The 24,097-nt window shown below is 36.8% G+C and overlaps 1 protein-coding gene across 1 annotated transcript; it reads left to right on the top strand.

The window, feature by feature from the left end:
• Nucleotides 1-855: 855 nt before the first annotated feature.
• LOC140149307 (2-aminomuconic semialdehyde dehydrogenase-like) lies at nucleotides 856-23,700 on the top strand. The gene is made up of 9 exons (XM_072171572.1): nucleotides 856-1,137; nucleotides 3,374-3,574; nucleotides 4,188-4,399; nucleotides 4,864-5,030; nucleotides 6,055-6,230; nucleotides 6,399-6,564; nucleotides 9,649-9,762; nucleotides 19,672-19,767; nucleotides 21,510-23,700. Exons 1-9 carry the CDS (start codon nucleotides 938-940, stop codon nucleotides 21,657-21,659), a joined length of 1,482 nt encoding a protein of 493 aa, XP_072027673.1. The 5' UTR covers nucleotides 856-937; the 3' UTR covers nucleotides 21,660-23,700.
• The last annotated feature ends 397 nt before the right edge of the window (nucleotides 23,701-24,097 follow it).

Below are 24,097 nucleotides of genomic sequence, written 5' to 3'. Positions count from 1 at the left end.
GCCTAGGCCTATCAGGTCACCTTCCTAGCCAAGAAAATGTTTTTTTAGAACCAAAAACGGTTCCTTGAAGTTGCGATAGGTCCTTGAATGAAGGAATTAATTAGAAAGTCTCTAGGCTTATATAAATTAAGTTGTTTTTAGAGAACTTTTTGAGGTTCTTCATAGAACCTGCAATCCCTGCATTGCTTAGGGTGCTCTCTGAGTATAGGCCCTATCCTAAAGGTTCTACTGACTTGCTTTTTTTCCCGAAAGAGTGTAGGCCTATAATAGACTATTTAATAGGCCTAATCAGGCCCGTACGCAGGATTTTTTTGGGGGGGGGTGCTGATTTTGAAAAAGTGGACCTTTTTTCTAAGGGGGGGGCAATTTTGTAAAAGTGGACTTTTCCCCCCAAATTTGGACCTTTTTGGACCAAAAAAGCGTACAAAACCTGATTTTTTTGTTCGCTACGCTCGCAAATTCATTACTTTTGGGACTTTTTGTATACTTTTGCAAATTTGGGGAGGTGCGGTCGCACCCCCCGCACCCCCCTGCGTACGGGCCTGGGCCTAATTATAGGTCTAGTCCGCATTTACGGAATTGCACCATTTAGATATGAATTTTATGAATGTTCAAATTGGCCTAATGGGGTTAATGTGTCCAGGCGGGTACGGTGTCCAGGTCCCGGGTTCTGTTCAGTCTGACTTTTCTGGATTCTATCCCGAGCCCGATCCCGAGCTATCCCGGTTCTGTCAACTATAAATCGCAGGATCATACTGCCATCTGTAGTGCCACGAGGGAAATTCCTTTGGTACCGTGTGACGAATTACGACCTTTTATTTCCCATAGCGTGTATTGTAGCATGATAAGTAACGTGAGCTAGCCAATCATTGGAGCAGTAAAACATGGTGGTATAGCAGTTTTGGTGCGAAGGACTCGACTGGAGAAAAGCACAGCAATGAATCACAACGGCAATTCAAATCACTCTGATAAACCAGAGATGGTGATAGAGAATTTTATTGGAGGAGTCTTCTATCCTGTCAAGAATCACCTCGACAGTTTTGATCCGTCCATAGGCAAAGTGTGGGCCAAAATTCCAGATAGTGGAAATGATGAAGTTCATCAAGCAGTGCAAGCTGCGAAGGCAGCCTTTCCCGAGTGAGTATTTATCCGGGGGTTAATATTGTACTTTTACAGCGAAATGGCTCTGAATTTGATTGTTTATAGTATGCATTGTATGTCTACGTCAAATTAACTGATAATATGAGCACTGTCGTTGTTATATGAAAATTGGGTGGCTTCAATCAGTTGGGCCGGCAATCAATCGCATTGATAAACAACATCCTTCTTGATTGATGGCCTTGGCATGGGACTGGAGGTGTACCGTATCGTGCGTTGTGATTGGCCAGTTCGCGGAGGTGTGTGTACCACATTCGTCCTGCCAGGTGGTGTTTGACGTGCAGTCCCTAAATTCCGTACATTTTCATCGTCAACCGTGTAAATTCACTCGGTCGGACATCCGGGAACATTGTCCCCTTCGTCCCCTTTGCACAAGCGCGCGCATAGCAACCAGCTCGAGAAAGGGGAACTGCACATGCGCTGCACATGCGCACACTGGTTTTACAAGGCTGTTTCCCCTTTGTGACGTCAGCCCGACCAAGAGAATTGAATGGGATTATTTTGAAATTTTAAAACGCTTGAAATATCACAAACAAATAGGTCTATGTTGATAAATAATATAAATACAAGCTAAAACCGTTGGGGTTTGATAATGAACCCCACAAAACTAACCGAGTATATGGAAAATGCCATACGGCCGGCCGGTTTCACGAGTTGCCGGCTCGATCATGTCATCCGCCGCCTGCGTCCTGCTAAACATTGATTGTGCATTGTGCATGAATAATAAATGCAGGGCTGTCAACTCTCACGCATTGGCCGTGAGTCTCGCGCATTGGGTCACTTTCTCACAGTCTCACGCCAAGGACGTGTAGTATAATCTCACTCTTAGGTAGTAAATCTCACGCAAAATGAGTAAAATCTCACGCATCGTCAAAATAATTTGCTGTTTCTTCTTAATTCTTTTTGCCGCCCTTCTTATTCTGCCGCCCTTCTTTTTTGCTGCCCCCGACTTTTACCCGGGGGGGGGCTCATGCCCCCAAAGCCCCCCTCCTAAAAACATGCATGGTAAATTCAAAAACCTGGGTGTGTAAATTAGGGGTTCATTCATATATTTTCATGACTAAACGATTGTTTATGCCCGAGGGCTTTAGCCCGAGGGCATAAACAACGCTTAGTCATGAAAATATATGAATGAACCCCGCTCATACATATACGCTAACATTCTGCTTGCTGTTATTTTCCTCCAAAACTAAAAATACCATCATTTTAAACTAAAAACTACCAGTTCCTTATCATTTTTTTTCTGTTTCTCCATCGCTAATTGTAAGAAAACGTTTACTTGCTCAGTCCACCGTGCTTGGACTCGCTTGAACATCGCAGTACATCACTCGCGCTTTATGTAAATAGCTCGCGAACATAGACGCGTAATATCCTACTCGCAAGCGTTCATCAGTTCTCGCGCGGCTTGTTTATGACCGGAACGCCTATCAACCAATCACGCATGCTGTTATATAGCGAGTATGTATGAATTAAAGATTTGACAGCATTTGTGTACAAAGTATATAGGCCATGTCGGCAAAAACTGGGTGTGTAATTTACAAATTTAGGTGTATAACATCGGGGTAAAACACTCCCTATAATATTTTGCAGTAAACCTTTGACGAGAGTGTATTTTAAGCATACATCACATATTTATTGCGTTGAAATGCACTTGTCTCTGATTGGCTGCTGAGACAATCTGTTGTTGCCAAGTGGAAATTTTTGAATGAACTTTGCACCATAGGCCTATATATGCATTGTTAGCTCTGACTGAAGTGTTTAAATTTAATATGTAGAAATAATGGAGTGGTAAAAAATGTTATGTTTTAGGTATTTTTCATTGGATCACCCTGTATATTTTTGATATCCTTTCAAACTTTACAGATAAATTTGCAATCCTGACAATATATAATGCTTTTTAAAAATGTATGCTTTTGCAAAGTTTGGGTAAAAACTTTTTGAAAATATAATCAGAAATACAAAAAAGGAGTTGATTTTTGACAAATTGCAAGATGTTACACAATTGGATCCCACCTCAAAAAACATGACCTAAAAATGGATTCTGTAGCCAAAGATCTCCCGCGATTGGGACCTTGGCCAAACAAAATGTGCAGTCACCAAAATTAAATTGTAACTTTAAATTTTGTTACAGCAAGGTATTTGATGGGCAATACAAACTGTCCATTCATTGGCTTTGAATTGAATTAAATGTCCATTTCCTATAAAATCTCAACAGATGGTCCTCCAAGACTCCAGAGGAGCGCTCACAGATGCTCTACAAGATTGCCGATACTCTAGAATCACATCTTGAAGAGTTGGCACAGATGGAATCTCGAGACCAAGGCAAGCCAGTGTCCTTAGCCAGAGCTGTGGACATACCACGTGCTATCTATAATTTTCGCTTCTTTGCATCAGCTATTTTGCATTCAACAAACAGGTAAAACAAATGGTAGTATTCCAGACAACTGTAGACCAGGTGTAAAGTTACTGGCCCAGCAATAAATTTACTCTCAAGTATAATCAACAAGAAAAACACTCCATTTTGATGATTACTCAAGTTGGGTCGCTTGTTTTAGACAACATAAATTACAGATTCTGGGCACAGCCATGAAATGTCCAGAGTGGCGTGTTCACAAATCCCTTGTTTGGTAATCGACACTCTATGATGAATAAACACGGCAGGCTGTTCAGACAGAGCTCAAAAAAGAGATTGATTTGCTGTATCTAATTTGCAGCGTGCAACGCAAGAGAAAGAAGTGAAGTGAGCTAAGCCCGGAACCACCCTCCACAATCTCACTCTGGTGACGTAATCGTGAAGAAGTTTAATTTAATTCTAATTCAACGAGCGGAGTATCAACCAAATAAATTTACTGGTCCAATGCAAAATCTACCGTCCCGGACCACTGCTTAAATTTGACCCAGGTATAGACTGATATGAACCAATGCATGTAAAATGTGTGCATGCTTGCAAAATGAGTGAGATAGACAAAACTGATTTAATTTTAACTTCTATAAAATATTTTATAGGTTTTTCCTGTGTTTACTTTCAGCTCCTCCATTTTAGAAAAAGTAGGTGCTGTAAACTACACAATGAGACAACCTGTTGGAGTGGCAGGTCTAATCAGCCCATGGAACCTGCCATTATATCTACTCACATTCAAGATAGCACCATGTATTGCCACAGGGAATACATGTGTGTGTAAGCCTAGTGAGATGACATCAGTCACATCATGGAGACTGGCACAAATTATGAATGAAGCAGGTGAGCACTTCTGAGGAAGAGACAGATGAACCCGGGGGTCTTTCTATATACTGAACATATTTTTTGCTTTGCTGTTTTTGCTATATCCATCAGTAGACTAGTTTTTCAGTAATAGCACCCATATTAGCTTATTGAGTGCTTTTAAGGCCACATTTGCCCAAATTGGTATTCACTGAAAATCTACCCATTGATATACAAAAACTGTGGCACAGGCATATCCCTGTTACCTTCAACCATAAAGAACCTATTTAGACAGATGAATTGAAGAGATGGAGGAGAATGAGGAGGAGAGAGGGAGACAGATTGATGAGGGAGAGATGACAGAAAGATAGAGGGGGAGGAAGAGAGAAGGGGATGAGAGAAATAGAGAGGAGTGGTTAACCAAACATGTACCATGTACTATTCTGAATCACAAAAGCCCAGCTTCTTCAATATGTATTTTTCTTTGTTTCATATCTGATTAGGTCTTCCTCATGGTGTAGTCAACTTTGTGTTTGGTTATGGTCACAAAGCAGGCCAGGCATTGGTGGAGCACCCTGAGGTACCGTTGCTCTCATTTACTGGGGGTACTGCAACGGCTCAGAATATTATCCGATCTAGTGCACCAAATTGTAAAAAGTTATCACTGGAGGTAGGTCACAATGCCCAGGTTGTAACAACATTATACAGTTATTTTGCACCCCTGTATGTTCTAAACAAAGACAGATATGTCATGATTTGAACAAGCTACCATCAGTTTGATTTTAAGGCCTCATTTGTTGAAATCGGTCAAGAAATAAAGGCACAATGATCCAAAATGTCATGGAAAATGCACATTCAAAAGTTGCAGTTTGCTCCATTTCACGCGCTGTTGATTTGTATACAAAGTGTTCTAGAACAAGAGACCAACAAGAGACGAACAAGAGAACTAGCATGTGCTTTCCATAGATTAAAACATTGAAGTGCAACTTTTGATTTTGTTCCTTCCTTGGGTTTTAGATCATAGTTCCTTTAATTCTCAACTGATTTCTACAAATATGAGGTCTTACATTAGAGCTAAGGGTACATGTACTAGCTGCTGGTTTTAGTTTTAAGATTAAAAAAAAAATGTCGTAAACAGCCTCAAAGCACTTTACATTTATTCCGCCGTCATTAGAATATGTCGGAACCACGTTTGCAGCCTACAAGTGGCGCAGGGTTCATCAGTACAACGACTGTGACTACCCCTAACAGCTTCCCATTGCACCTGGGTGGGGTGAGGCAAAGCGCCTTGCCCAAGGGCGCAACACGGTGGTGGAACGGGGAATCAAACCCATGCACGTCGAGCAAGCTCTCAGATTAGGAGTCCAAGGCCGTAACCACTGAGCCACCGTGCGGTGTCCGTGCCCTCAAGATATTTGTCTTTGTTTAGGATAGAGGTGAACATAACTGTTACCTTAATTCTTTGTGGGCTGTAGATAAGTCTCACTTGTACAAGTATGAAGTATGTTGCTTGCTTGCTAACTTGCTTTCATTATACTGTTAGTAGTCTATTTAAAAACATAATACTTTATTTATTTATTTATTGGAACATACACTTATCTATCAGTGGCACACGCTTAACCAGTGGTGCGTTCAAAAACAACAAACATATACATTATATATAAACAATGATATCATTGTATCCTCTTTGATAGCTTGGAGGTAAGAATCCAGCCATAGTATTTGATGACATAAATCTTGATGAGTGTGTGCAGACGTGCATCAGATCCAGCTTCGCAAACCAAGGGGAGATATGTCTCTGTAGCAGCAGAATCTATGTACAAGAAAATCTATTTGACAAATTTATTGACAAATTTGTGGCAGAAACAAAGTAAGTGAATAGACAAAATGTTGTCATAAGTGATGTGTTAATTGTTTCCATGGTAACTTCAGAGTTCAAGATTAAAAGTGACAATAAAAAATATGAACTGGAAAATTACCCTAGCAGACAGAGGATATGTTATCCAGGTTTTCATTTTATTTTCTCTTTCATCTTCAGAAAAATAACTGTTGGGGCTCCAGATGATCCTAATACCAAAATGGGAGCACTGATCAGCCATCAACATCACAACAAGGTCAAAGGTTATGTGGAGATTGCTAAGAAAGATGGAGGAATAGTGATGTGTGGGGAAGAGGAACTAATTCTTCCAGAGAAAAATAAGAATGTAAGTTTAGAGGAGCTAATTAATTATTCATGCATATGCAAAGATGCATCTAGGTAGATGCTGTATATGGAGTGATGCGGGGTTACGTTACTATGAATGTAAAAGGCGGTGACACTTGCCGTCACTATGTCGTTAATGCTCTGCATGCTAGCCATAAGTTTCAACATAAAAAGTTCCAAGTTTTGGGATATTTTGACATACCTATCAGTGATAGCTAATGTTCCAGAGAGTTCTGCCAGTATTCTAGACTTTTTTTTTTGTCTTTCTTCTATATACCAGGGTTATTTTATGAGACCTACAGTGATAGCTAATGTTCCAGACAGTACTCCTGTCTTTTTATCTTTCCTCTATATACTAGGGTTATTTTAAGTTGCAGAAATCTTATCAGATTTTGAGAACTTTATGCTACTGTGCGACAGGTTAAGAGATGGTAGGGACACGTGTGTATTTCATTCAACATTTATGAGACCTACAGTTATAGCTAATGTTCCAGACAGTTCTACCAGTACTCCTGTCTTTTTATCTTTCCTCTATATACCAGGGTTATATTAAGTTGCAGAATTGTGTATTTCATTCAACATTTAATAAAGAGGTTCTGTGTACTTTTATGGAGTTATCAAAAATGATAATTCAATTAAACAGAATGTCATTTTAAATGAAACCTACCCTTCTCAGTGAATCAAAAGGATTTTTTTATTATTATGACATTTTACAGATATTAATTTTGTCCAATTGTAGGCACCTGTGTGCATTTTATGCATTTTTGCAGAGTTTGTATTCTTTTTTGCATATCAAAACCATAAATACCATAAACTTAATGACATTAATGATCCTAGTGTGTACTTTCATGGAGCTGTAGGTAATTAAAAATAAAATTATTCCTCATATTCAGAATGCAATTTGGTATGTCTGAGTGATGTGCTCTCAGCTCTCAGCACGTAACGTCAAAAATGAGTCAGTAAAATGTGTGATTTTAACACGTGATTTGTAAAAGTTTACAGAACTCGAGGTGACACAACCCCTCTGCCAGCAACCCCTTCCCCTCAAGCTTGTCTCCGCTAGCTGATCTTTCAGATTTTATGTTTGCTAACGTGCAGTGATTTTTTCCTTCAAAAATAGCCCCTGCAGTATTCTAGACTTTTTTTATCTACATACCAGGGTTATTTTATGAGGCCTACAGTGATAGCTAATGTTCCAGACAGTTCTACCAGTATTCTAGACTTTTTTTTATCTTTCCTCTATATACCAGGGTTATTTTATGAGGCCTACAGTGATAGCTAATGTTCCAGACAGTTCTACCAGTATTCTAGTCTTTTTTTTTATCTTTCCTCTATATACCAGGGTTATTTTATGAGACCTACAGTGATTACTAATGTTCCAGACAGTTCTGCCAGTATTCTAGTCTTTTTTTTTATCTTTCCTCTATATACCAGGGTTATTTTATGAGACCTACAGTGATTACTAATGTTCCAGACAGTTCTGCCAGTATTCTAGTCTTTTTTTTAATCTTTCCTCTATATACCAGGGTTATTTTATGAGGCCTACAGTGATTACTAATGTTCCAGACAGTTCTACCAGTATTCTAGTCTTTTTTTTTATCTTTCCTCTATATACCAGGGTTATTTTATGAGACCTACAGTGATTACTAATGTTCCAGACAGTTCTACCAGTATTCTAGTCTTTTTTTTTATCTTTCCTCTATATACCAGGGTTATTTTATGAGACCTACAGTGATTACTAATGTTCCAGACAGTTCTACCAGTATTCTAGTCTTTTTTTTTATCTTTCCTCTATATACCAGGGTTATTTTATGAGGCCTACAGTGATTACTAATGTTCCAGACAGTTCTACCAGTATTCTAGTCTTTTTTTATCTTTCCTCTATATACCAGGGTTATTTTATGAGACCTACAGTGATTACTAATGTTCCAGACAGTTCTACCAGTATTCTAGTCTTTTTTTTATCTTTCCTCTATATACCAGGGTTATTTTATGAGACCTACAGTGATTACTAATGTTCCAGACAGTTCTGCCAGTATTCTAGTCTTTTTTTTAATCTTTCCTCTATATACCAGGGTTATTTTATGAGACCTACAGTGATTACTAATGTTCCAGACAGTTCTACCAGTATTCTAGTCTTTTTTTTTATCTTTCCTCTATATACCAGGGTTATTTTATGAGGCCTACAGTGATTACTAATGTTCCAGACAGTTCTGCCAGTATTCTAGTCTTTTTTTTAATCTTTCCTCTATATACCAGGGTTATTTTATGAGACCTACAGTGATTACTAATGTTCCAGACAGTTCTGCCAGTATTCTAGTCTTTTTTTTAATCTTTCCTCTATATACCAGGGTTATTTTATGAGGCCTACAGTGATTACTAATGTTCCAGACAGTTCTACCAGTATTCTAGTCTTTTTTTTTATCTTTCCTCTATATACCAGGGTTATTTTATGAGACCTACACTGATTACTAATGTTCCAGACAGTTCTACCAGTATTCTAGTCTTTTTTTATCTTTCCTCTATATACCAGGGTTATTTTATGAGACCTACAGTGATTACTAATGTTCCAGACAGTTCTACCAGTATTCTAGTCTTTTTTTTTATCTTTCCTCTATATACCAGGGTTATTTTATGAGGCCTACAGTGATTACTAATGTTCCAGACAGTTCTGCCAGTATTCTAGTCTTTTTTTTAATCTTTCCTCTATATACCAGGGTTATTTTATGAGACCTACAGTGATTACTAATGTTCCAGACAGTTCTACCAGTATTCTAGACTTTTTTTTTATCTTTCCTCTATATACCAGGGTTATTTTATGAGGCCTACAGTGATTACTAATGTTCCAGACAGTTCTACCAGTATTCTAGTCTTTTTTTTTTATCTTTCCTCTATATACCAGGGTTATTTTATGAGGCCTACAGTGATTACTAATGTTCCAGACAGTTCTGCCAGTATTCTAGTCTTTTTTTAATCTTTCCTCTATATACCAGGGTTATTTTATGAGGCCTACAGTGATAGCTAATGTTCCAGACAGTTCTACCAGTATTCTAGTCTTTTTTTTTATCTTTCTTCTATATACCAGGGTTATTTTATGAGACCTACAGTGATTACTAATGTTCCAGACAGTTCTGCCAGTATGCAAGAGGAAATATTTGGTCCAGTGGTGTGTGTTTCATCCTTCAAGACAGAGGAAGAGGTAAAGTGTTCCATTTGCTTATCAAGATACTGAAAGACTATCACATGCTAGCTCCCTTTCGCACCATACTGATGAACCTCCGAAACCCTTTCAAATTGTCCTTGCAAATAAGAAGTATTTTAAATAGCTTTAAATGAATCATTGAAAATTATAGGAGCCTGGCATAAACGGAGAATGTTCAAATTAATTTCAAAATTTAAAGATGTGTAATGAAAACAATACTACAAAGCAATCGTACCCTTCTTTTATCCAAATCTCATTATCATTACCATTTTAGTTTCACATAGACAAGATGAGAATATTTTATCAATTAATTAAGTAAATTTGTTTTTGCAATCGGCAGTATCAGCAAAGCCAATACAAAATGTGATCAAGCCTAAATGAGGAATATATGCAATGTATACAACTATTAATGAGATTTTACTAAAAGGGTGGTACAATGTTGTTCTTGTATTTTATCATTTTTAGTCAAAATTAAAATAGTAATTTTTGTGAACCATATGCCCAAATTTGATAGGTATAATTTAATCATAATTGTGAATATAAACACAGCCAAATTAAAAAGTCTCCAGTAGTTCCGTCCCCATTTAATCAGAGTCTGATGAGTTTATGGCAAGATAATTTGTATAATAATTTTCTATACACTTTCCTTCAAAGGTTAATACCAAATTTGATATCAAAAGTTTAATCATTGTGAGCATAGGAGCCGTTGTTTGGAAATTCGTGCAATTTCAAAAATGACAAATTACTTAATTGATCACGCAAAAGTCAACGCATGGTATCAGCTTATTATGTGGCCTGAAGCAACCCGTACAGGAATCATTGTACACTTGCCTGCGCACAATTGAAAGAGCGGGGTATTTGATTTGCATTTTGACATGCATGGGTAAACCTTTAACCTGCCGGCCTATTCAGGCAACGTAATTCTTGGCACTCAAGCTAGTTCCGCTACGTGATACAATTCCCTATGTCATTTTTCAAATTGCACGAATTTCCAAACAAAGGTTCCTCTGCTCACGATGATTAAACTATTGATATCAAATTTGGTATCAACCTCCGAAGGAAAGTGTATAGAAAATTATTATGAAAATGATTTTGCCATAAACTCATCAGACTCTGAGTAAATGGGGATGGAACTACTGGAGACTTTTTATTTTGGCTGTGTTTAGTATAACCATGATATCTGGTATATTTGCTTGATAATATAGCAAATCACATCTTGCAAAATAGAAAACAATTCAGGAATCCAAAGGTATCCTTAAAATATTTTCGATTTTTTTATAATTACCTATACTGTGTTGCTTTTATGCAGAAACAAACATCTCCAAAGGCAATTCTGATGAAAAGCGCACAAAATGTATACTTTTAACAAGGAACATGTCACGTGTGAAGAAAAACATTGCCAAATAGAAATCAGTATCACAGCACTTCTATAGTTGCATGATATTGATTATGTATTTTCAAATTTAATTATTTTAATATGGAAAACCAGTGGCATGATTGACGGGAAGTATATATATAAAATACACACAACGGCGAACCTGGTGAAAAGTTTTTGTATTTGGGATTGGGATTCATGTTCCTCAGTCGGCTGGTCGCTGAAGAATAGAAATTGGGTTGAGCCTTTTCGCCCCTTACTTTGGAATCTCCCCCTTTTTGTCTGGTTTTATTGGGCTTTTATGCTTAATGGCTGGAATCTTTAATTGATGATTAGGCCCTTCGCACTTGATTATTAGTTTCCTGTTTACCGCCCGCGTCCAAAATTGAAAATCTCAAAATAATTAATTAATTATTTTTTATTTCTAATTTTCTCCTTTAAAATAACTTTCAACTACTTCTACTTGCCATTTTCTGACTTTAATAATATCAACAATAATGATGAATGAACAAAGAGTACAACGCCACCTTCACTTATTTATAAAATCAAATATTGTTGTGAAATAATTAAATGCCCGTTCTAGTCAAAACAAGTCAATAGTTGCTTGTAATAGTTCAAACTAAATAAAGAAAATAAAAGATAATTAATAATTAATAATTAAAAGTCACCTCGTCCCTTTTTCAAAATCTTAAACAGGAAACTAATAATCAAGTGCGAAGGGCCTTATATAAAAATAAAATTATTGTCTATCCTAATGGTCAATAAGTGGTCCCAACTCCCAAGAAGTTGCGTTCCTGTTGTGTTTCCTTGTCTCTGTCTGGGGTTAATTCCCCACTATGCAGTAATTCACTTGTCCAAATGCATTTGATGGATTAGTGTGCTACGGAATTTGTGTTGGTTGTGTTTTTGACACCTGTTACTGCAAAGTTCAATGCCATTTAAGGCCAGCAACGTGTGACAGTAATTACAAGACACAGCTTGTGTGACCATCAAATACTTCCATAACCTACTATTGAAACGGAGAGCCAAAATGCGATTTCAGATTTTTGGCCTATTTGTAAGCTTACCTCCCGTGTGTTGTCAATGGCCGAATTCAGCTTTTGTCAAATTCATATTTAGAGAAGAGTCACGATGCTCACGTGTTCGTGGTAGTTTTTCATCGTTATTATGCATTTAAAAATGATTGCATGCCTCTGCACAAGGTATATTTTTGTAAATATTTGGATTTGTTTACCTGCCGATCGTCAGTTTATGTCGAGTGTTGAAAATACGGCAGAGAAAATTTGTCATGTCGACGTGCGTAAATTGGCTTCAAATTTTACTACTTCCGTTAGTATTGTACAGAGATCTTATAATATTGTGTAAATAATTTTGTCAGGAACAAAATAAGGTATTACATACCGCTCACGAGTAAATATTGAGGACAAAATTCAGGTTTTTCATGTGTTGTTTCAAAGAATTTTAGATTTGTCATTTTGAAACTTCCCGCCATCAATCGCCTGAACGTAAACAAGTTTTTCCTAAAATTGTAAATTTCCTTAAAACGACTTTTGTTGATCAAACTTTGGATTATTTAAGATGTAATTGTTTAAGAATGTAGAATTTTAGGATATTTTTGAGTATTTTAATGTTTTACATGGTCAAAAAGGGGGTCATCAGTTTGATTCCTGATTTAAAAACACTAGCAGTTGTTTCTAGTTATTAAAATTGTTGATTCAAAATATTTTCGAAAGTGAGCGCCTGACGCGGAGTGACTGCGCGATATCCATAGTAACGGAGCTTACGCTTTGAACGCAGTCGCTAAAAGGTTCCATGAACGCGTTCAGGAAAGTATATAAAGGCCGTGCACGCACGCAAATTAATCAGATTGCTTGGTGGACAATAGTCCACCCAAACCTTCACTCAGTTTGAAGGTAAGCACTGCCAACCAAAGCAAACGCTCTACTCTGGAGCTCAGATTGAGCTAGGGGCAGCTTGGCTACCACAATAGTGGCACTGGCAACACCAGGGTGGTTTATGCACTCCGGTGATTTGGCCTAGCGCCTGTGCCTAATTTGGGGCAAGTGACTTGCCACACACATTGCACAAGTCCAATGGAAATTATGCACTGTATTTTGTGTGCATTCATTGTTGCATAGCAAGTTCGTATTATTTTGGTGTACAGGCATGGATACTCTGCAGTATAGGCCTACTAGGCCTTGGCCTAGCCTACGACTATGTCATGTGATGAGAGATTCTGTTGATTAAATTGTATTTTTATGCTTCTTGATTATTCAAGCAGATAGTATGTACTTTTCGGCAGCATTTATTGGTAATTTATTTGGATTTAAAAGAGAGAAATAAGGAAATATCGTCATGATCATCAACAGAGATTGTGTATTTAGGGGCCTACCAGTGTTTACTTGTATTTATGAATTGTGATGTGATAAGACAAATATGAAAGCAAAATAACAATACAAGATATAACAAAAGAAGCAAATATAAAACAGAATTGTCAAGTCTCATTTTTACCTGTTACTTCTCCTTTCATGCATCACTGATTCAACATGTCTTGGGGAGAATTCTAGTCTTTGATACTACGCTACCACTTGTATGTTTATAAGGCTAGTCTCTCCATCAGTCGCTTATAAAAGTATTAGGGCAAGCTCGGTCCCGTTACAACTGGTGTCTGGCGGTAGGATAAATCAAAATTTTAACAAATTTTGGCTCACGATTTATTATGGCAGCGACTGAAGATAGTGTTGATACTTCTCCAACCGATACCAGCTCAGAAATATTAGCTGGTGATGAATTTAATGTTCATGAAAGTGATGAGTCAGTGAGAAGTAGGCCTAAACATTCTAGCAATGACACTCAGTCTGGAGTGAAAATAAAGCCTCAAACTTACGATGGGACCACTTCCTGGTCAGACTATTTGATACAATTCGAACTTGTTGCTGAATGGAATAAATGGAATGAGTATACCAAAGCCATTTGTTTAGCAACTGGTCTGAGAGGTGTTGCTCAGAGTGTACTGGGATATTTGGATCCGACTGAACGGCATGATTACCACTCACTTGTGGCCTGTTTGAACCTGAGGTTTGGAACCGAAAATCAGGAAGAGCTATTCTGGGTGAAACTCAATAACAGAGTAAGGCACCCAAACGAGTCATTGCCTGACCTAGCTCATAACATCCGAAAGTTAGTCAAACTAGCTTTACCAACAATACCAAGTCCTTTCTCACAGGAGATAGCAAAGAAATACTTCATAAGTGCTATCAGAGAAAGCGAGTTACGGGTAAACATCCTGCGTGCAAAACCTGTTACTTTTGATGATGCAATTAAGTTTGCAGTGGAAACTGAAGCTTTCTACAAAGCTGAAAAGTACAGGAAGCATCAAGATGATGCTGATGCAGATGGAATTGCTGAAGTGCAATTTGTAGATGTGAAAAAGAAGACTGGGAGATCATCGAGAAAGCACCGGAAGTCTCCCTCATCACAAATGCGAGCCAGGAGAAGGTTAGCTTTCTTAAAGATCCAGAAAAAGTTAACCAGGCCGCATGCTCCCGTAATTGGGAAAGACTGTGATGATCCATCCTGCCAAATGGCATGCTCAAGCAGTTCAAAGAAGAAAGGGAGGACTCGGAAGTCTCCATCATCTAGAAGGCGAGCCAGGAGACGGTTAGCTATAAGGAGACAGTTAACTGGTCAGGACACTCCCTTGGTCATGATAAATGGGGAAGACTGCAAACCAGCAGGTACCCCGAGTGATAATCAGACGGTATTAGTTGACCGTATAGGCGTAGGTGAATGGAATTCATCTGGCCAATACGCCGACACTCTGAGAAAGTTGTCATCTCAGATGAGTTTGTGGAAGAGGTCAGCTATGCTATATGACGGTCATGATGGTATAGGCACACGATCAGGCCTATGCACCAACTCATTGGCACCAGGAGACTTGCCATCATCAGAATGAGTCTGGAAGAGTGACCAGTTATCATGATCATGCAGACATGCAATGATGTCTGATGGTATATAATTTGTAAATAGCTTTACGAGGAAGATTCAAGGAGACGAAAGCTATAATCGTGTTTATGGGATAATGATATGCGGAAAAGCCCTCGCCGTATAGTCATTGATCCTTGTGGTGTATAAAGTCTGGTAAAGGGCTCACCGACGTCTTGCACTGCCTGCTCACAGCTCCTTGCCGCTAAAATATGAAATTACTGTTTTATGAAGTTGAAGTCAGGTATAGGCCTTGCCGACATCATCATCATATAAACGTGTTTCATAGCGGATTGTCTACTCTACCTGTAGACCCTGTATATAAAATTGTTTTCATTTGAAATTGTTATTATGTAATCATAATAACTCGACTCTGAGAGGAGCAGCCTCCAATAAAAAGAACTTCATGAAAGAAATTTTATTTCAGCCAAAACGTGATTAGAAGTTTGACTTTACTGACTGCAGCGGTATTGACATGACAATCTTTTGATCAAGTTTTGTCTCTGTGAAATTCTTGTTCTTTTTAAAAGAGAAATAATCTGGATTTCTTAATTTAGATAAAGTGAAAGACACCTCACTTTATTTCGACACAACTATTCTTACAATCATTTGGAATGATGGATATGGGGACATCACCGTGAAAAATATGGACAGTGTTGACTGTCGGGCACTCATGTTGTTTTACATGAGAATTCATGCCTTAATTCTGAATTGAATGTCAGATTTTGAGAATTACGAAGAGAGATGAAGAAAAACAAAATGAAGATGGAGATGGCTACAGTGAATAACATACATCGATTTCAAGCCTACAATAATGGTTGCTTAATTGAATAGCCATTAGATGTGTACATGCTATCTACTGAAGATAGCGATAAGTTTCGTCGTATACGGCATGTGCTCTTAAGAGGATTAAGAAATGAAAATCAACTAGATCTCATCATCTGTTTTCTTACTGATACTGTTGAGGCATCATCACGGGCTGGTTATGCAGATCTTATGATTTTGGAACTCTGGTTGGTGCGACGGTGACTCACTGATTGCAGTCATGATGTTTTCAGAGCAATGTCAGGCTATGTAGGCGCATTGGTAACAGAAAATCAAGTTTCGCTCTTGGGTGGATTGCCAACTGAGAAAGTCTACATGGACTTAATAGAACTCAGGTGCAAGAATGAATGGCAAAAGTGATATTTGACTAGTCAATGGTTATTCTTTACCAGGTCTAATGTTTTATTGGATGATGTATGGCTTCTTTACACCTTGCATAATTGATGTAAGGGCGGCGCAGTCAACATTTCCTCTCATGATCGACGGTGAACCAATCTGGCAGTTTCTCATGAGAGTTGCGTAAAGAGGTATGATAATGTAGATTCTCAGATGTTGAAGATATCGAACTGAAGACAAGGTCCATCGGAAGAAAGGACGCTGAGGAATATAGAACTTTTATAATATCTGAACTTAAATAAATTGATCGTTAATTGTTGGAAAAATTTAAAATGTTGAACTGATGTTTTGTGTAACTTGATGCAGAGACAGACTTCTGTTCGTTAGCTCGAAAGTCAAGATTAAAACTGGTATTGTGCATTTGAAAATGAAATTGATGGAAATGTGCACCAAGGTGAATTAAATGGTTCTTGTAAATTAATATTTTATTGGTGAAGAAGAGTATGCATAAAAAAACCAGATGTTTAAATAATTTATGCTAGAGATACTGTGAAAGATTTGTATAAAACTTGTAAACATAATAATAATAATTTGCATGTGAAATAGAGTTGCTTTTATAATGTATAGTTGTAAATCTGCCGAATAGCCAATCAAATTTTGGAAAACTTTTTGAGGTCACGAGGTCATGACAATGTTATTGTCAGCCTGTCACCAAACAATGGTTGGGTGAATTTACCTATGTTACTGCTCAAGTTTTGTGAAGGAAATGCTCTAATTTTTTTTATTGTAATTAAGTTAAATATTATACATGTTACATTTCGGGACGAAATAGTCTCGAAGAGGGGGTAGTGAAACGGAGAGCCAAAATGCGATTTCAGATTTTTGGCCTATTTGTAAGCTTACCTCCCGTGTGTTGTCAATGGCCGAATTCAGCTTTTGTCAAATTCATATTTAGAGAAGAGTCACGATGCTCACGTGTTCGTGGTAGTTTTTCATCGTTATTATGCATTTAAAAATGATTGCATGCCTCTGCACAAGGTATATTTTTGTAAATATTTGGATTTGTTTACCTGCCGATCGTCAGTTTATGTCGAGTGTTGAAAATACGGCAGAGAAAATTTGTCATGTCGTACGTGCGAAATTGGCTTCAAATTTTACTACTTCCGTTAGTATTGTACAGAGATCTTATAATATTGTGTAAATAATTTTGTCAGGAACAAAATAAGGTATTACATAATCTACTGAGTAAATATTGAGGACAAAATTCAGGTTTTTCATGTGTTGTTTCAAAGAATTTTAGATTTGTCATTTTGAAACTTCCCGCCATCAATCGTCTGAACGTAAACAAGTTTTTCCTATTTATTGTAAATTTCCTTAAAAACGACTTTTGTTGATCAAACTTTGGATTATTTAAGATGTAATTGTTTAAGAATGTAGAATTTTAGGATATTTTTGAGTATTTTAATGTTTTACATGGTCAAAAAGGGGGTCATCAGTTTGATTCCTGATTTAAAAACACTAGCAGTTGTTTCTAGTTATTAAAATTGTTGATTCAAAATATTTTCGAAAGTGAGCGCCTGACGCGGAGTGACTGCGCGATATCCATAGTAACGGAGCTTACGCTTTGAACGCAGCCGCCAAAGGTTCCATGAACGCTGCGTTCAGGAAAGTATATAAAGGCCGTGCACGACGCAAATTAATCAGATTGCTTGGTGGACAATAGTCCACCCAAACCTTCACTCAGTTTGAAGGTCAGCACTGCCAACCAAAGCAAATCGCCCTACTCTGGAGCTCAGATTGAGCTAGGGGCAGCTTGGCTACCACAATAGTGGCACTGGCAACACCAGGGTGGTTTATGCACTCCGGTGATTTGGCCTAGCGCCTGTGCCTAATTTGGGGCAAGTGACTTGCCACACACATTGCACAAGTCCAATGGAAATTATGCACTGTATTTTGTGTGCATTCATTGTTGCATAGCAAGTTCGTATTATTTTGGTGTACAGGCATGGATACTCTGCAGTATAGGCCTACTAGGCCTTGGCCTAGCCTACGACTATGTCATGTGATGAGAGATTCTGTTGATTAAATTGTATTTTTATGCTTCTTGATTATTCAAGCAGATAGTATGTACTTTTCGGCAGCATTTATTGGTAATTTATTTGGATTTAAAAGAGAGAAATAAGGAAATATCGTCATGATCATCAACAGAGATTGTGTATTTAGGGGCCTACCAGTGTTTACTTGTATTTATGAATTGTGATGTGATAAGACAAATATGAAAGCAAAATAACAATACAAGATATAACAAAAGAAGCAAATATAAAACAGAATTGTCAAGTCTCATTTTTACCTGTTACTTCTCCTTTCATGCATCACTGATTCAACATGTCTTGGGAGAATTCTAGTCTTTGATACTACGCTACCACTTGTATGTTTATAAGGCTAGTCTTCTCCATCAGTCGTTTATAAAAGTATTAGGGGCAAGCTCGGTCCCGTTACACTATGTGTGTGGTGGCCATTAATCATTGCATCCCATAACCATAACAGGTCCCATAAAGACTAACTGCCCTATTGTGTGGTGCTTCCTCATATCAATAATTCTTATTTATAAGAGCGCAAAGAGACCCCCAACGCACGTGTAGTGTGTTTGGTTTCTTTTTCATATATGTCAAGCAATGTCTCTTCAAAGTAACTTGCAAGGGTCAATATTGCTAATATTTGAATAAAATATTGGCAATATTATATTTCTTGTCTTTAAAAGTTTATTATGTGGCCTCACATAGTAATTTTTCTATGCTATTTTGCTGAACTTTAATGAAAAATAAACACAAAAGGAATATGGCAACACCAGATTAAATTATATTTTTGAATTGAAATTTTGAATCAGTAAAACATGCTTCAGTAATGATTTTAATTTTGTATGATATGTGATACACATCTGCAATATATCCAATGCACTACAAATTGTATATTTTTGTACTGATTAATGTTTATATATAATATATTAGATATTTTCAACAGCTGTTATAAGTCTGTGGATTAATTGATCCCACCTGCTTAAGTGGGTGTGATACCCAGGGCCCAATAAATTGCATGGGCTGAATCAAATTGCACACAAAAAGGCAGATTTCGTGGCACATTGCAGGATTTTGTCATTTGTACTGCAAAAAGTAATAGGTCCTGGTGTAACCTATCCAAATAAACATTCGAAATGTGTACATGAACAAAATGCACTTTCAAAAATAAATCAAAATTTCCCTAATTTTAACTTCATCCAACCTCATTTACCCCACCATTGCATTGACTGTATTGTCTGCGGAAACAAGGTGATGGACAGTTAAAACCAAAACAATAACAGCGTGTTTGTGTTTTGTTGTTATTTCTAGGCAATCAGAAGAGCTAATGATGTAAAGTATGGTCTGGCTGCTTGTGTCTGGACTAATGATGTAGGCAGAACACATAGGGTGGCTCAAAAGTTACAGGTAGGATTGGTGGCATATTAATCTCACAAATATCAAATATAGCTAGTCATGATTTGGGGTCAAAGTCATTCATCAAATGAGAATGAACAATATACTTACCTTCGTGCCAGTAATCAACACAGATGTTCATCACACAGTCATGACAGTGTACATGGACAGTCGTCACAATGTTGGCTTAAGCCCCCAAGCCACAAAGTGCTGCAAGCTGGGTGACTCTCCTGGAGTGAGTTGGGAGCAGGCAACACATAGGCAACTTCCAACCAAACCACCGGTAGCAGGTGATGGTTATATGAACATTGTATGCATAATATTATGTTGAGGGGTCATTGCACAAAGACGTAACTCCATTTTGGCCATTGTGAGAAAAACAGGTTTAAAGATAATGGTCCATATTGACTTATATAGTTAAGGAGGCTGTGTACTCTCAGACATGCATGTAGTAAAAGTGCAATAACTTTGTAATTATTCGCATAAGACATATAAAAGTATACATTTTATAAAGGCAAGACATCAATAAATCTTAATGTAAATACAGATTTGGGGTAAAAACAACAATTATGAAGAAAATCACAAAAAGTGAGTTTTGGCAATATTTGTTAGGTACATCATAACAAAAAAACACTCTTTCCAAAATATTTTATTTTGTTTTTAGCTCAATCTTGAGACTCCATTCCAAAAATGTTTTTTTATATTTTTTTGATATTGGCCTTATTTTTTGAGATATTGACCATATAAGGCATCAAATTGAACTTTTTAAAAATTCACAAAATGATGCCTAAAATCGGAAATAGACCAAAATATAAAAAAAATGAGAAAACCGTTTCTTGGGTCGATCATGCTTTTTACGATGATCATATTTGCTTACCTTTAGATGCTGTATTTATTGAGTTATCGTGTACCTAAATCGTCATTTTACCGAGAAAATGAACATTGAAATAATGGCCGTTAAAGTTTAAAGTGGTCACATTTTGCACTTTCATCGAATCTCACAGGAGAATGCGTCAGATTTTGTTTTTCTACCTTATATTACGTGAACATCGGGTAAATCCACAGCCCCTTGAGAAGTTTGAGCGAAATCCATTAATAACTTGATATTTAAATCGGGGGAAAGAACTTGAAAAAACCCACATTTTATCAGCTAAAACGGAGCCATGTGACCACTAGGTTTTTGTGAAATCTGTGCTTCCGTGGTGTTTCCATAAGATGCGCCGCGCATGCAGATAAGCGTCGCGTATGCATAGCGTATGTGTGTGTTAACAAATTGCGCGATACGCAACGCGATGCGTTGTTGCGCGCGTGTACCCTGCTGGTACAACAAAGGTTTTCTTTCCTTTTCAATTTTAAACACGAGTGGAATAGTGAAATAAAATCCTTAAAATATTGCAGTTGGAGTTTACAAATCTGGAGTTTCATTCCTTGTATTTATAAAAAAACATAACAAAGTACAAACATATCAAAAAAACTTAATTTTGCGAAAGAAACAATGTCTAGAGTACACACCTGCCTTAAGTCAATGTTTTACTGTCCATTGATTTCAATGGGGTGCTAAATGGAGTTACTTCTATGTGTTTATTGGAAAGTGCTCATGTTTCTGAACATTTTGATATCATAATTTCATTTTCGCAAAAAAAATGGAGTTACGTCTTTGTGTCACTGACCCCTCTATTAATATTATTGCTGTGACATACACATACTTACAGGACAATATAATTATTTCTCCCTAATTTTTACCCCATATTTAGGCTGGTACTGTGTGGACAAACTGTTGGATGGTTCGAGATCTCAACATGCCATTTGGGGGAATGAAAGCATCTGGTATGGGTCGTGAAGGTGCAAAGGAATCCATTGAGTATTACACAGAATCCAAATGCATATGTGTCAAGCATTGCTAGAATCAATGAATGGCTGCATGTCTGGCTAAATCTTGTGGATGATACAGGGTTATTACACGATCAGTTGTTGTAAATCTTGCAGATGACAGGAACTTAGTGTGTGCACATACCCATCCAGTCACAAATTATGTACACACACCCCTACATCCCGTCACCCACCTATACATACATACAGCTTTGACCAAATAAAAAAATACATTTGTCTCATGTCCCCCGCATGCTTTAGATTTATGCTGCACTTTTACTCATGAAAAAATGCAGAAGTTGAATTTTATTTCTTCTTTTTGATTTGATTTTTCATTTTAATGAACATTTTGCTGAAAATCTGCTATAATATTAATGTTCACTTTCAAATTTGCTTCCGATCGAATCGGCAACTGCAAAAATGTATTGCATATAGCTTAAAACGCAACATGAATCCTTAAAACCCATGAAATTGCGGTAGTGTAGGGTGAGATGCCATTTCAATACTATTCTGTAGGCCCTTATTATACTACATGGTGGTGTGCTGCATGACAACACTATAGAATTGCATTTGGGATATAATACAATACCCCAGATTGGCATTGTTGTATTATAAAAAACAAAATGAAAACATGCATACCGCATTAAATTTTCCCATTGGACATGAGACAAATCAATTATTATAGGATATAGCAAGTGAGGGTGAAGGGATGTGCTGTTGAGAATATGAAAGTGGACCCATAACAATTAACAATTTTTCAAGAAATCGGGACCCATCATTGTATTAAAATTTTTCAACCAAATTTAATGCAAGTTGCCAAAAATTCCAAAATGTTTAGTGGCAAAATTTAGGCATTTTTTACAATCAAATTTAATCAAATTTATAAAGAAGTCAAAGAGATAACAGTAGTGCACTGGTAGTGAAGCTCAATTATTGCACACAATATTTTTATATTAATTGGAAAGATATATTCCTGTATTGTCATTTTTAATGAGTACCTTTCTGGAATAAGTTTTCTGCAAAACATTTTGGCATTTTAACTGTAATGACTAGTCTTCAAATCTATTTTATATCTTCAAAAAAGATAACAAAGGTAGCACATTGCACATGTCTGCACTTTTGTAGTGATATAATAATTATACAATATATAATTGTAAATATATCCCTGTATTATAGTTATCCAAATGTTTAATGTTCTTCCATTTTGTCCTAATGAAAGGGTGTATATATGTGCAGTATTCCTTTTTACAAATTTCTTCCTTTTGAAAAAAATTGAAGAGGGAAGTAAAAAAATGTGCCTTGGTGTTAAATGATCAGACAGTAATTACATTTTTACATAAGTCTTGTTCACTATATTTTTAAATGGATGGTTTTACCATAATTTGTGTAGCAGTTCAAACAAAGGCCTTAATGTTAAATATTTTATAATTTTTAACATCATGATGTTTTAAATTACAATTTTATTAAGGGGTCATCCTTATAGAGAACAAAATGTACAGATAAGTGTTGATATTTTAAAGACAAACATTAAGAGCAAACTGGTTCATTTAATTAATTTTAATATAAATATGTCCCTGCCGAATAAAATGACTTCTATTGCCTGTGTGGCTGTCTGTCCTTGTCTGTGTATGTAAAAATGTTAACTCTGGGCTTCTTTTGATGATTTTTCCACATGTGTGATGTCAACAGATGTGAGGTCATAAATCATTTAGGGGTCATTGTAGGTCATTTTATAAATATGTTAATTCTTTGCAAGCTTGCATTTTCTGATTGGATAATTCGGCTGGGACATATTTTATACACAGTGTGGTTAACTAAATTACTTATTAAACAAAAAATATTTGAGAGTTGGATAAAATCAGCCGTGTGTGACTGAGACATGAGGATATGTATTCTCAAGGCTGCTGTATGAGTATACTAGCATGTAGCATGATATATTTTATGAACCATTGAAGTAACATAAATATCCATTGTTTTAACATGAAGGATGTGTTCAAATACTTCTAGTTTGTGGTATGTTAAGAAAAGCTTTTGCAACTACATTCAATTCTACTTACACATTGGGTAGTGCAATGGTTGAATCATGGAGGTATATAAATAAATGGAGAATGATCCAGCCAAGCCTCTTTTGTACTACGTTGGTTATGACCAATTATTGTTGAATAGGCAATTTCAGGTTTATATTGATTATGCTAAGCTGATTACATTGTGAAATCTGTTTCACTGGCCATTGATTTCAATGGGGTAAAATGAAGTTTATACTTATTGGAAATTAAGTGCTCATGTTTCATAAAATTTTGATATCAAAATCTCATTTTCGCCAAAAAAATTGAGTGCTTAAATTGCATCAAGAAATCAGTCTTTTTGAAAAAAGAAACACCTTATCTGTTGTCATCTTGTGACTCCCTACATTTTGGTCATGAAAAAATTGAATTATGACTTTTTTTTCCAAAAAGTTATGACCCCCGTATAT

Source organism: Amphiura filiformis, chromosome 3 (genome assembly GCF_039555335.1).
Source record: "Amphiura filiformis chromosome 3, Afil_fr2py, whole genome shotgun sequence".
Classification (NCBI taxonomy): Eukaryota; Metazoa; Echinodermata; class Ophiuroidea; order Amphilepidida; family Amphiuridae; genus Amphiura; species Amphiura filiformis.
The sequence above is the reverse complement of the archived record's forward strand: the minus strand, read 5'-3'. Positions and strand labels throughout refer to the sequence as shown.

Bases quoted from the DNA above. Each gene is read 5' to 3' on its own strand.
- LOC140149307 (XM_072171572.1), top strand. From the start codon at position 938: ATGAATCACAACGGCAATTCAAATCACTCTGATAAACCAGAGATGGTG. The intron at 6,231-6,398 runs GTAAGTGAATAG...TTTCATCTTCAG, and splicing joins AAATTTGTGGCAGAAACAAA to AAAAATAACTGTTGGGGCTC. The intron at 6,565-9,648 runs GTAAGTTTAGAG...TCTATATACCAG, and splicing joins TTCCAGAGAAAAATAAGAAT to GGTTATTTTATGAGACCTAC.